Source organism: Ceratina calcarata, unplaced genomic scaffold (assembly GCF_001652005.2).
Source record: "Ceratina calcarata isolate Rehan_Ccalc_2016 unplaced genomic scaffold, ASM165200v1 scaffold141, whole genome shotgun sequence".
Lineage (NCBI taxonomy): Eukaryota > Metazoa > Arthropoda > Insecta > Hymenoptera > Apidae > Ceratina > Ceratina calcarata.
Window position 1 is genome coordinate 328,995 of NW_017135228.1, and position 12,824 is coordinate 341,818.

The 12,824-nt window shown below is 48.8% G+C and overlaps 1 protein-coding gene across 4 annotated transcripts in view; it reads left to right on the plus strand.

Annotated features, from left to right (window-relative positions):
* The window catches only part of salm (spalt major), a 67,022-nt gene extending 54,208 nt beyond the window's left edge, over nt 1–12,814 (plus strand). Inside the window, exons 1-8 of one of the 4 annotated variants that reach the window (XM_018033580.2) lie at nt 1,473–1,685; nt 4,221–7,688; nt 8,535–8,668; nt 9,443–9,721; nt 10,095–10,353; nt 10,836–10,984; nt 11,267–11,440; nt 11,707–12,814. In XM_018033580.2, coding sequence (XP_017889069.1) covers nt 1,583–1,685; nt 4,221–7,688; nt 8,535–8,668; nt 9,443–9,721; nt 10,095–10,353; nt 10,836–10,984; nt 11,267–11,440; nt 11,707–12,111 — 4,971 coding nt within the window. In that variant the 5' untranslated portion in view covers nt 1,473–1,582 and the 3' untranslated portion in view covers nt 12,112–12,814. Of the gene's footprint in view, nt 1–1,472; nt 1,686–4,220; nt 7,689–8,534; nt 8,669–9,442; nt 9,722–10,094; nt 10,362–10,835; nt 10,985–11,266; nt 11,441–11,706 lie in introns of those variants that run through there. The other 3 variants (XM_018033571.2, XM_018033589.2, XM_026818264.1) reach the window with 3 other exon arrangements.
* Nucleotides 12,815–12,824: the final 10 nt, after the last annotated feature.

The following is a 12,824-nucleotide window of genomic DNA, read 5'->3' on the forward strand; positions in this document are numbered from 1 at the left end:
GAACATGACGACATTTTTGTTTTTGTGAAACGTGTATTTAGAAGATATTGTTTCTTGATATAAAGCTTTTTATTCAACGGTAAACTGCGAGTTGCGTAAGTAGTTTTGAAGAGGTCAGAAGCTGATCGCGAAGCCGTAGGAAATTCCAATGTTCGCACCCAATAACACGTAATCGAATTAAAGCTATTTTATGCCTAGTACCTATGTATAGATAATCCGGCAAGGTTCTATTCAGTTGCTGCGTTCGACACGCCCAGCTGTTTCTTTGTTAGAGAAGCTACGCTTACTGACGATCGCTGCATACTTGTATTCACAGGTTAATTGATAGTAAATTAAGGAACTTCACCGATGAACTCAATCTCATTCGCCAGATCGTAAATCATGAATAGCATCTTAATATTTTTAAAGTTTGTCCAATTCACAGAGTAGAAATGTTTAAATCGTAAAAGTACACGAAATGAATCGAGAGGAATTAGTTTTAGACTAAAGAAAAATCATGATAAGATTAATTTCTGTTCATGTTACAATTTTTACTCAGTGACTTGAGACTGTATATAAAATTATAGAAATAAAGACAGTGAGTAGAAATTGTGAAGAAGAGAAATTGGGACGTTTACTATACACACACAATCGTGTAAATCGTATCTTACCGAAACGTCCTTCCTAAGAATTTTTCCTTCAAGGACAGAGGACCGAGTGAAAGCTGCCTTTGTACATGAAAGTTCAAATCTTTTATCCTCAAACATTTAAAGATATCAAGAAAATCCAAACCTGTAACAATAATTTATTGACAAATCTGCCAAAGTTTTGAAATATGTGAACAATTCCAAGAATTTGAAGCAAGTGTAACTATTCTTGAACCACAGAAATCCGAAATCTCCATTCCCGTCCCGAAATCAAGAATTCCCTCCAAGAAAGAAAAGGACACAAAAAAAAAAAGAAAAGGAACTAGTCTAGACGCATTCCAGAGAGGCTCCTTTTATCGGGGCGCCTCGAATTCACACTTTCCTGTCCCCGGAGGCAAGAAGAAGAAATCCAAGCGTCGAAGAGCGCGACAGGACAGCGCGAAGGGGGAAAAACAAAATCGAAAGCGGAGCGTGTCAGTCCGCGAGTTTCGCACGCAGCGCGCTGGCGGCCGTGGATCCGGAAGTCGTCGGACGGCGTAGGTGGTTCCAAGGGGAGCAAAGAGGGGTTTCCGCGCTGTATAATAATTAATAACCGGTCTCTGAGTGGTTCTCACAGGCTCCGCCTTTTACCCCCTGATTTATGAACCGCGCCGCCTTCGTTGTCATAACCGAGTGTACAACTGTGTGCCACCTGGTGGGGATATTAAACCTTTGGTGGGGGTAGATCGCAACCTAGGTGGGGGTGAATCTGGTCCTCGGTGGGGGTAAGGGATGACGCATGATGTTGCGCGACGATACCTACGCCCAGGCCGGCTCTTTACCAAGCGATCAGTCGGTTCTCGTCCTTGCCGGATGACACCGGCGGTCGTCGACGCGGACGTCCGGTCCCGAAAACGCAGCGTAGCTTCCACGCGTCGTCGGAAGTCAGCGCTTATCGTTAGCGACCCGCGCGAGCAATGCAACTGATGAGATGGAGCATCACGCGTCGCCTCGAGTGCCGCGGGAGCAAGCAGGCCACTTGCAGACCCTCTAAGCCGCTCTCGTTCCAACAATCTTCCGGTACGCACCGTCGCTGACCTTGAAAATACGCTTGTGACGCCTCCACCATGGGATTCTCTCTCCGATGCCGAGAGCGTCGTGAGAAGTTTCGTAGTTAAGCTCTTCGGCTGTCGGGGAACAGTGGATCAGTGGCGAGTGAAAACGTTGTAACTGGTGCGGTTCGAACGGGTCTCGCCGGCCCGCCGGGAATAGTAATTACGCGATTTCCATTTTTCATTGGCCCCGGTGCGCGTATTAAAAGTTTCCAAGCGGTACGGGTTTCACGCGCCGCACCACGGAATACTAATCGGTCTTTATCGTTGACACGAATGCACCCGCGCGCTCTTCTGCGGGATCTTCGTTGCGTACTATTCGACACTGTTTTTTTTAATGCGTTCACCAGCTGCGCAGGTATGCTTCGTCGCGGCGATGCAAAAGCGTGGAGTGTCGACGATCGTGGACCTCAATGAAATTATCGTCACCGTTCGTTTCGGTGAGCCTCGATGGTAATAAAATCGGAGTGGCCCACGATTAGCGATTCTGCATCGGTTTCAACGCGACACTGTACATTTTAAGTATTATTCCTCGACCTGTCAGCCGTCCGGCCTGTTCCAGCCTTGGCGACCGTCTTTCGTCGTGAGGCGAATCTTTATTATCAGGTTGCCCGGAAAGTTCGTTCCGATTTTCAATGGGTAGATTAGGATAGCTCTCAATCACTAAAAATTACATATTTATGTATTCATCTTCGACAGCTTCTGGAGTGCAATCATTCTTCATTTATTAGTGAGATCATCTCATTTAGGGAGTGAAGTCAATTGTTGTCGTTTAGGAGTCATCAAACTCTTTATTTGTACTTCGCATACTTTTACTCTGATCAATCTTTCAATGGATGCATTTTCATATGAGAATAATGAAACACCTTACCTATTCTTAGCCTAATAATACCTTATCCACCTTGGATATTATCATCAATAACGAAGATCGAGACGAATATCATATCAACTGTCTGACGAAAATGCTGTTCATTTGGACACAGCCTCGAATCGTCCAAATTATTTTTTCGTAGGGAACTGTATGTAATATGAATAAAATAACACAGATGAATACACATAATTTAGACATGTAAAATGATGGAATGTAGAATTGTCGTAAATTCTTCCTGTTTGATTTATCGCGAGGGATCAACTAACTGTGACTGAATACTTGAGGCTATTCATGTGAAAGCCAGAAGCCTGTTATATTCCCAACAACAACGTATTTTTCAAACGCGTACATCAATATAAATTAATGTCATCCACTGATTTATAATGCAAACGGATCTAACTAGTAAGCAAGGAATTTTAACAAAATTCCTTTCTTTAACATAAGCTCATATGCATATATCAATTTTCACCCGAGGCTATTCAAGTAAACAACTCTGTACGTATTGATCTCTGATACAAATACGTTCTTTCTGCTTCATTATTTTATATGCATGGAACGATCTACAAATAGAAATTTATTCGATAATATGCAACGTCAATATCATTTATTTTCAATTAAATTGTTTTACAAAAATGATTTGAAAATGTCAATTAGGATTTAAAAATCTTCAGTTAAATGCATTTTGCTGCATCGTCTACGTCTACGCGATTAACTATTTGAAATTCATAGAACGCGTATTACCCATATGAAACGAGCCACGCTTTTTATTCATCTTTTTCATCATTAGTACGATACGTGCAAACGATATAAACGTTGAATACAAATGAAACTGGCATGGCTTCCTCGTGTAGTTGCTCCGTCCATGCAGGAAGCAGGGGGTACAGCTTGAACAGGCTTCTACAATACGCGTGTCTATGTCCCGTGATCAATGATAGGAAAAAAATTGTATAATTTAATAAGCTTCGTTGTCAGTCTTCACTCGCCTATTCTGTGCATTATAAACAATGAATACTATGAAATTCTCTTTAAATCACTTATCTTCGTGGAGAAGCTAGAATTTTCTTAATGATTAAGACGAATACGTGTCTAGGAATTATTTAAATTAAGAGCATTTTCATACAATGAAATTTGTATGATGATCGTTCGATTTATGATATTCAGATATTCAAAAGAATATTTGTATTCAAGTATTCATATATTCAAAATGTATTCAGAATATTTAAAATACTTACATTGAAATATTCAAAGATACGTTCATGAAATGTTCACGTAAAGTCTGATTATAAAAATAACAATCGAACAGAATTCAGAATTGTAACACGGTAATAATTTAAGATTGTTTGAGTTCTTAGGTATTACGTTAATAAAACACTGTGCAAGAGTTTATAAATATACATCAAGAATTGTTCGTGAGTTCAAAAGACACTTTCGAACAATTTTATAAACCTTCCTTTTTTCTAAAATTTTATTGCTTCCAATACTGGATATCTTTTTTTATTACACTTCTTAAACTTTTGACAGAGGGCTTATGTCTTGTACAATCTTATCGCCTTAAGTGCCACGATATATTTAAATTTAATATCGATAACGAAGACTGCCTACTAACTGTCTCGATACCAACATGTGTTACAGGAGAGGAAAATGATTTCACATCAGACGGGGAAGAGAGTGGCGGCGGAGGAGCTGGCGGCGACGAAGCCGTGGACCTTACAGCGTCCAGGTCCCATCAGGGCGACGAGGACGACAAAGATCAGGAAGACGCTCTGGAGGAGGATGAAGAGGAAGGCGTGGACGAGCAGGAGGAACAAGAGGACGACGAGGAAGGATCGCGAAAGCAAATGCGTCATAGACAAGACGCGGAGAACAACAATAATTTTGTCGAAGGCGGCACAACGGCCGGTTTGTTCCCGCCAGCCGGAACTAGTCACGTCACCCTGGAAGCGCTCCAGAATACAAAGGTTGCGGTCGCCCAGTTCGCGGCAACCGCGTTGGCCGGTGGCGCGGACAGCGAGGCAGCTCTCCAAGACCTGGCGTTGTTGCAAAGCACCCTGTACACTCTGCAACATCAGCAAGTGTTTCAGCTGCAGTTGATCAGTCAGCTTCAGCAGCAGCTGTCCATCACGCACAGTCAGGCGTCGCTGCAGCAGCAAGTACCGGGCGATGCAACGGACACCAAGGAAATCTCTCCGTCTCCTATCATCCAGCCAAAACCTCTGTCGAGCCTGACGTCGCCACCTTCTTCGCGTCCACCAAGTCACCAGCAAACCTCGCCAGCTCCTATGACGCCTAATTTGACTCAAGAAAGGCCCACGCCAGCCAGCAGCGCCTCGCCACTGAGCCTACCACTTGCCTCGTCGAATGCGACCGGCACGACCGCGACCACCAGCAGCGGTAGCCAGGTGCCGATGTCCCATCAAATACCGCCACACTGCTCGATCAGTTCTTCCTTAGCCTCGTCTATAATCACGAACACCGATCCGCCGCCGCTGCACGAGCCCAACACCCTTGAGATGCTGCAGAAGAGAGCCCAGGAGGTGTTGGACAACGCCAGCCAGGGGCTGTTGGCGAACAACCTCGCCGACGAGCTGGCGTTCAGAGGCGGGAAGGGCTCCCGGCTCTCACCGTACGATTCAAAGTCCGGCAGCGGCCGCGGCGAACCATTCTTCAAGCACCGGTGCCGCTACTGCGGCAAGGTGTTCGGCAGCGATTCGGCGCTTCAGATCCACATACGATCGCACACAGGTGAGCGACCCTTTAAATGCAACGTCTGCGGCAGCCGCTTCACCACGAAAGGGAACCTGAAGGTCCACTTCCAGAGGCATACGGCCAAGTTTCCACACGTAAAGATGAACCCGAATCCCGTTCCGGAACACCTGGACAAGTACCATCCACCCTTGCTACAGCAAATCGCCCACGGTCAGAGACCGATGCCGTCCCCGCCGCCGCCGCCGCCCTCGCATCATCCCACCTTTCACCCGGCGGCGGCACACGGTTTTCTACCTCCTCAGCCGCCCCTGCCGCTCAGTTTAGCCCTTCCCGGTATGCCGCCCTTGTACAGATCGCCGGTCGTCGCTCATCGGGACGATCAGGACGTGCCGGAGAATCTGAGCAAACCCGTTACCACTGCCCCGACGACTACATCCCCACATTCCCCCGCGATTGTGTCGAACTCTCGTCATTCCTTTCACGACAATCAACACCACCACCACCACCACCAACAACAACAACAGCAGCAGCAGCAACAGCAGCAGCAACAAAAGCAGCAGCTCGAGCAGAGGGACGAGATCAAACTCGAGCAGCGGTCACCGATGCAGGAGCAGTATCAGCAACATCAGCGGCCGACGAGCCGAGAAGCGACTGGCACGATAACGCCGAAAAAGGAACCCGAGGAAGCCGAGGAGCCTACGGAGGAGGAGAGCGAAGACTTCGAGGAGACGACCAGACGGTATTTAAACTCACCCCAATCCTCCGCGAATCCACCCTCGCAACCGCAGACGTATGAGGACTGTAGTATGGATAGCAAAATCAGCGGACGACTCGAAGGAGACGGCGACATGGAGGTCGACGAGGAGATCGAGGAGCAGCCCGAGAATCTGTCCGGCCGCGGTAACGTCAATCGTTTGCCGCAGCATATCGTCGCGTACCCTGGAGCCTCTCCTGCGAGTAGTAGCGCGAGCAGCGGAAGCCTTCAAACATCGTTCGCTGGGATTCTGTTCCCAGGACCGCCTGGCCATCATCAAATACCGCAGCATCACGCTGCTCCGACGGCGGTGAACGCGCCCGCGGTATCGACCGCTGAGATGATCGATCCCGCCAAAGATCCGGCCATCTATTCCAGCCTGTTGCCACGGCCGGGCAGCAACGATAATTCCTGGGAGAGTTTGATCGAGATCACGAAAACCTCGGAGACCTCGAAGCTGCAGCAGCTGGTTGACAACATCGAGCACAAACTGACCGATCCGAATCAGTGCGTGATTTGTCACAGGGTACTGTCGTGCAAAAGCGCGCTGCAGATGCACTACAGGACGCACACAGGCGAGCGACCGTTCAAGTGCAAGATCTGCGGTCGGGCGTTCACCACGAAGGGTAACCTGAAGACTCACATGGGCGTGCACAGGGCGAAACCGCCGCTGAGGGTACTGCATCAATGTCCGGTATGCCACAAGAAATTCACGAACGCGCTGGTGTTGCAGCAGCACATACGCTTGCACACCGGCGAGCCGACGGAACTCAGCCCGGAACAAATCCAAGCCGGCGAAGTTAACGAATTCGCGCCCGGTTACCCGCCTCATCCACTCGCCTCGTTTCTCCCACAAGGCTTTCCACCGATCCATCCAGCTGGAGCTGGCTTCCCGTTAGGCTTTCCTGCCACGCGACATCAGACGTTAGAAAAACAGCCTCAGGAGAACGACGTCGACGTGAAGGAAGAACCTCAACAGCAGCAACATCAGCAGCAACAACAGCAGCAGCAGAGGTACGGGGAGGAACACGACGAGGAGGCGGACGAGCAAGATGACGAGGAAGAGGACCGTAGGGAGGACGACGATAGGTGCGACATGAACCGCGAGTTGGGTCGCGGTGACGTGGAGGATGAACAGGACCGCGAGAGCGAGGAGAACGAGCATAAGGATGGTTCCTTACAAAACTTCTCGACTTCGCTCGCCGCTCTCGAGAATCAGGTACGAACGATCACGACGACGGCCGCGTCGACGCTAGGAAATGCCGCCAGGTCGCCGCCCTTTCATCGTTACAACGGCAGCGAGAAGAGCAACAGTCCGCCGAATCCTGGGGCGCCGTTAGATTTGACTCCTCGGGCGTCGTCCACTCCAGCTTCCGTGGCGTCGGTACCGACGCCGCCCCCGCAGCCCGTTACGCACCATCCGCACCCGTTCGGCATGTTCGCAGGCCTGCTGCAAGCGGCCTCGTCGTCGCCGTCGACCAGCAGCATCGGATCATCGAGCATAAACAGCATCAGCTCGATGAACGCCGTGACGCCAGGAAGCGGCGCGGCCGGGCCACTGGCTTCGCTGACCACGTCGGCTGTGTTGGCCGCCACCTCGACCTACAATCCGCTCGGCCTGGCTGTCGGAGGGCCAGCAGGTAGGCGCTGCTAGCATCAGGGCGAGCTGCAGTTCCTGCTACACCTCCCGATCGATCTGACACGATTCACTGATCCCGACCGCCAAGTCTGATTCTAATTCGTCCGCCTATATCCAACGCTGTATACATAATCGACTCGTAAAATCCTGTTTCTGGTGTAGCCGGACCTAGCACTCCCACCCTTCCGCTTGTCTCTTTTTTTATTATATCTGCAATGTTTTTTAAACGACCTCTTTCTCGGTATTACTGTGCTATGTGTACCTCTGTCATTATTTCTCTCACCGTCTTTCTCTCTCTCTCTCTCTCTCTCTCTCTTTCTCTCTGTCTCTTTGTTTCTTCGACTGTCTATCTGTCACTTTATCTCTCTCGACTCGAGCCACTATTTTATATAGAGCATTTAGAAGTAAAGAACTTTGCGTGCACAGTTATCAGTTTTGTATTTCTCTTTTGCGCAACAAGAGAATCGAAACTATGGATATTTAATAAAAATACGAATAAATAAATTTCTTTGCAAAACAGATTGCTGTCTGTACGATTCATTTCACTTCCTTCCGAAAAAAAAAAAAAGAAAACAAACTAAAAATCCGACGTTCCGCGCGATTCTTTAAACGCGAGCCCAGCCACGTGGATAACGATCGAGCTTCGTGTTCATTCCGGAGGCGAGCCAGCGAACGAACGGTCGCGAGGCGTCCGCGTGCTTTTGACGATTAGATTAGCGTTCGCGACGGAGTATGTAGTTTCACGGTAGCCGAATACCGGCGTTTACAAATTGCTCTCGCTCCCGGGACGGTAGACGCGGTGGAAAATTGTCGGTAGGCGAATGTAAAGGAATACGATCTGTTACAGTGCGTGGAAACACCACATGTAATATCTGCTACAAGACATTCGCGTGCAACTCCGCGCTGGAGATCCATTACCGGAGCCATACGAAGGAGCGGCCGTTCAAATGCACCATATGCGACAGAGGCTTTTCCACCAAGGTAACGCAATTTCCCGTCACCCGCAGTGGCTCCCTCCCCGTTTATGTTTTTCCTCTTCGTTCAAATGGATCGGGATGATCGAATTCGAGACACGTTCGTTCCTAAAATTGTTTGCTGCTCACCGAATTAAATCCGAGACTGATTTCTTCCAGCGTCTAGAATCATTCATTATTAACTTTCGTCGCGGTAGCAGAAATGTTAAGTAAATTTTCGATGAAATTATACGAATACGGTTTAAGGGTTGCAATTATACAATCAATAACGAATTCTCAATTTTCTCTACACCGCCTTTGCGGTTTTCTTAAAAATTAAATCGCAGTTTTAATTATAGTGCAATCTGAGAGAATCAATGCTATGTCAAATGTGGAATTAATTCAATCTTAATATAAATCTTTAATGATAGAGATTTATTATAAATTCCAATGACTTCACGTAACTATATTCGTTATCTATTTAAGTAAAAATTATAGGCAGTCATTAAAGTTTTTTCAGTTCAAAAATGCATTCCATCGATATTTCGAAAATATCACAAATTAAGAATTTTCCAATACAAAATATATTATAGTTAATAGGTAATTTATAATAATTAATCTTAGTCCTTCTGTTAAAATAAAATTGATATAAAGTCTGATTCTAACTGAGTGAAAGCAAAGCGAGTCGTAGAAAAACGGTCCTGTCTACATGAATCATTGCCAAGAATCGACGATCACCAAGCCTGACACGGCCCGGTTCGGTCCGCTATATATCTTTGTTTGTTTCTACGAATAATTTCAGAACGACGGTTCCGGGCAGCAAGCATGCGTCTGTGCGTCTCAACCGTTGCCCGCAAACAGTTCGATCACTTCACCCGATCGTTCGCAATACGGGTCATCGTGCGCCGATAGTCGAGAAAAAGCGAAACGCAGGCGGCGGCGGCGACCCGAGGAGCGGAAGAGCCGGGGGCGGAAAGGAGCCGGAGGGGGGCGGGGGCTGACGCCTGTCTACCCTGCCATCCGCCTACCCCCGCTGATGTCGCCCGCCCTCGGACTTCTACCCTCGGCGCACGGCCTCCTGGTAAGAGCCTGCCTGGCATTTTGACAATGAGAACAAACAACTATGATAACATCACTGTGTATTTCCGCTCTTTGCCTAATCCCACACATAATAGAATTATAGCGACCCGTGGTAATATCTCGTCCTCTCGTTTCGTTCAGGCTTACTCAGCCCGCGACCGACCTAGGCGTATAAATCTTACAAGATAAGCTTCCTCGTTAATAAAATTCTTCTAATCGTTGTTACCAAGGTGATCTACCTACGTTGTAGTTAGGCGTGTATTAACACTAATTATTCGCGTTATTATGCAGAGTGATGCGATCGATGAAGTGATTGAACTAGAGATCAGCCGAATGCGTGATAATGGAACGAGGTGTCGTTTTCTGTCCCACAGGGGAACATGAAGCAGCACATGCTGACACACAAGATCCGCGACATGCCGCCGCATCTGTTCAGCGATTCGAAGCAGCAGCAACAGTCGCAGGAGCTCGAGACTTCGAGAAGTCCGATGTGCGTGGACGACTCGAGTCTGCCACCTCCGCCGCCGCCACCGCCGCCTCCGCCACCGATGCCGCCGACCTCGATAGAGCAGAGCATCGCCGTGAAGAGGTCACCGCCCGAGGGCGAGCTGCCAGCGCCAAAGAGACCAGCCAGTAAGTAGAACCTCGAGTTGAACACCGGAAGTTGAAAGGCGCCTGTTCGGTCTGCTTCTTCATCGAGCACGATTCGAACGGTCCAAGGGGCTTCGCTTCGCAGGTTGAACTGTTTTCACGCTAAATAAAAGATCGCTGCCCTCGGTTCCTCCGATCGAGAACGCGAACAGTACACATAGGTATATCGTATGGAATCTAGCTTCTCGCTTATTCGCACTTTTGCCTGTGCTTCGCTGTTCCGTATTCTGCACGCTCTTTCTACTTGGCGCGCAACGTCCCTGGTGGCAGGTTCGCTCCTACTTTCAACCCTTTCGTATGTCTCGTCCGAGGATGGTAACGGGTCTCCGTCAGCCCACGAAAACCGACCACAGTTCTTCCCCCCCAAATTTTTTTTCCCGTCTCAGGAACGAAAAGCTTGAGAACGCTCGCCAAACTTGTGTGTCAGGGTCTTGTTCAGCGAAACTCTGTGTGTGTATTTGCAGGCGTGCCGAGCAAACACTTGTGCCAGATATGCAATAAGAATTTCTCCTCATCTTCGGCGCTCCAGATCCATATGAGAACCCACACGGGCGACAAACCGTTCCGATGCACCGTCTGTCAGAAGGCCTTCACCACCAAGGGCAATCTCAAGGTATACACATGATTTTTCCTCTTTTTCTCTGTCCGTCTCTCTCCTCCGTACTCTGTCTCCCCCCTTGTATCTACTCCTTCATCCCGCAATCGTGTCCGGATATTTTGAGTTTACTCACTAACACCGGCTAGCTGCTATCGCTTGTACTAACGCTGTCTAACGCGTAACGTACAAAGGAAGAAAAAGAAAAAAGAACGCGAGCTCGATGAAAGATCAGCGCCACTGTTACGAAAGTTTCCGACACCTACGTTGACCGGTACCGTACGGTACTTCTGATCGCAGGTGCACATGGGCACCCATATGTGGACCAACGGAGCCTCTCGGCGAGGTCGTCGAATGTCCCTGGACTTGCCACCCCTGCCCATCACCCCCAAGGACTCGGAGTTTCTCCAGCGACGGCCGGATCTCTTCTACCCGTATCTACCCGCGCCATTCCTTAACGGTGTGCAACAGAAAGTAAGTAACAATAAAATAATCTAGACAGAATCCTAAAATAATCATAAATTCCAGAGTTCATATAAAAGTACAATTCTATGGTCAATAGTATTAGTGTCCTTAATTAGATCTTGGAAAGAAATACAGTCGCGTTAATCCAGCATTGGGAAGACGAAGTAGTTAGAAAGAGAATGTATCCGATGCGATTAACGATAATCTTTCTCCTTTCGTTTTTGTAGGTATTTGCCCCCGAATAAACTTAACCAGTCGGCGTGCATTACTTACAGTTGAACGAGATCTCGGTGATACAAAGCAACAACGGATTGCCGAGCCATTCGGTGGCCGCCGGGAAGTACGCTGGCTTGTTCGGCTCGGTGTACGCGGCTGGCGCGGGTTTCCCCTTGGACAAGCAGCCGATGGCGGCGACTAGTAACGGGCCGCTGCTAGACGGGAAGTCCTCGATTCCATCCGGGTCCATGCTCTTCCAGACGCCGTCGCCGTCGCACTCGCCGGGCACGCCAGGCTCGAACGGAAGCAATCAGAACAACGCGAGCGTACCCTCGTGGACGGGTGACGCTCTTCAGCACCATTTCGACAGGGAACCACCGGCGAGGTCGGACGGCAACTCGACGCCACCCTCGGCGCGGCTCCCGCCACCCCCGGCGCCGAGGGGCGAGGGACTAGCCACGTGAACCTCGAACGGCGACGCGTATCTTCCATCCTCGAGGTTTCACGGTGACTGAACTCCGTCCTGGCCTACTACAAAGAAATGAGAAGAGACGTTCTACGGACTATGCCCGGGCAGTGTTTTCAGTGCATTTTAATAGCCGATGGACTCGGGAGCCGAACGTCCAACGACATATCCTTCCTGAATCCCCGCGAGCAAGAGCAGATACCATGTTCCTATTGTCACACTAGTCTTAAAAGAAACGCGTCCGAGGGGACCGCTCTCTTTGGAGCCCGAGGCGACGCTGGTACCTCTTTTGTAAAAGGGTCAGCCTTCATCGAGGTGGTCGTTCCTCGGAACTCTTCCCCGCGACACGTGCTTTCGCACGAGGGACCGACGTGGCGGACGCGGACGCCTAGACTGAGCCCATTTCGGCCGCAAGACACGTGGCGTCGCGACGCCTCGGCCCTCCATACTCTGACCGTCCATGCGCGACAGTGATGGTCACCTCACTTTTTAGGATTATCTTACGTTATTAATGTAATTCACTCTGCACCGGGTGTCGCGTGTAATCGAACGACCTCGAACTTCGTAACTCGTTCACAATTATTCAACTATTCATTCAAATATTCAAGATATGTCTGCATTTAAAGTATTATTCAATGCAGATTAGGGAGTGTAGTATGTCTGGATTTGACACGGAAGTCGGGGCGGGAAAACTTTAATACAGTACAGTAC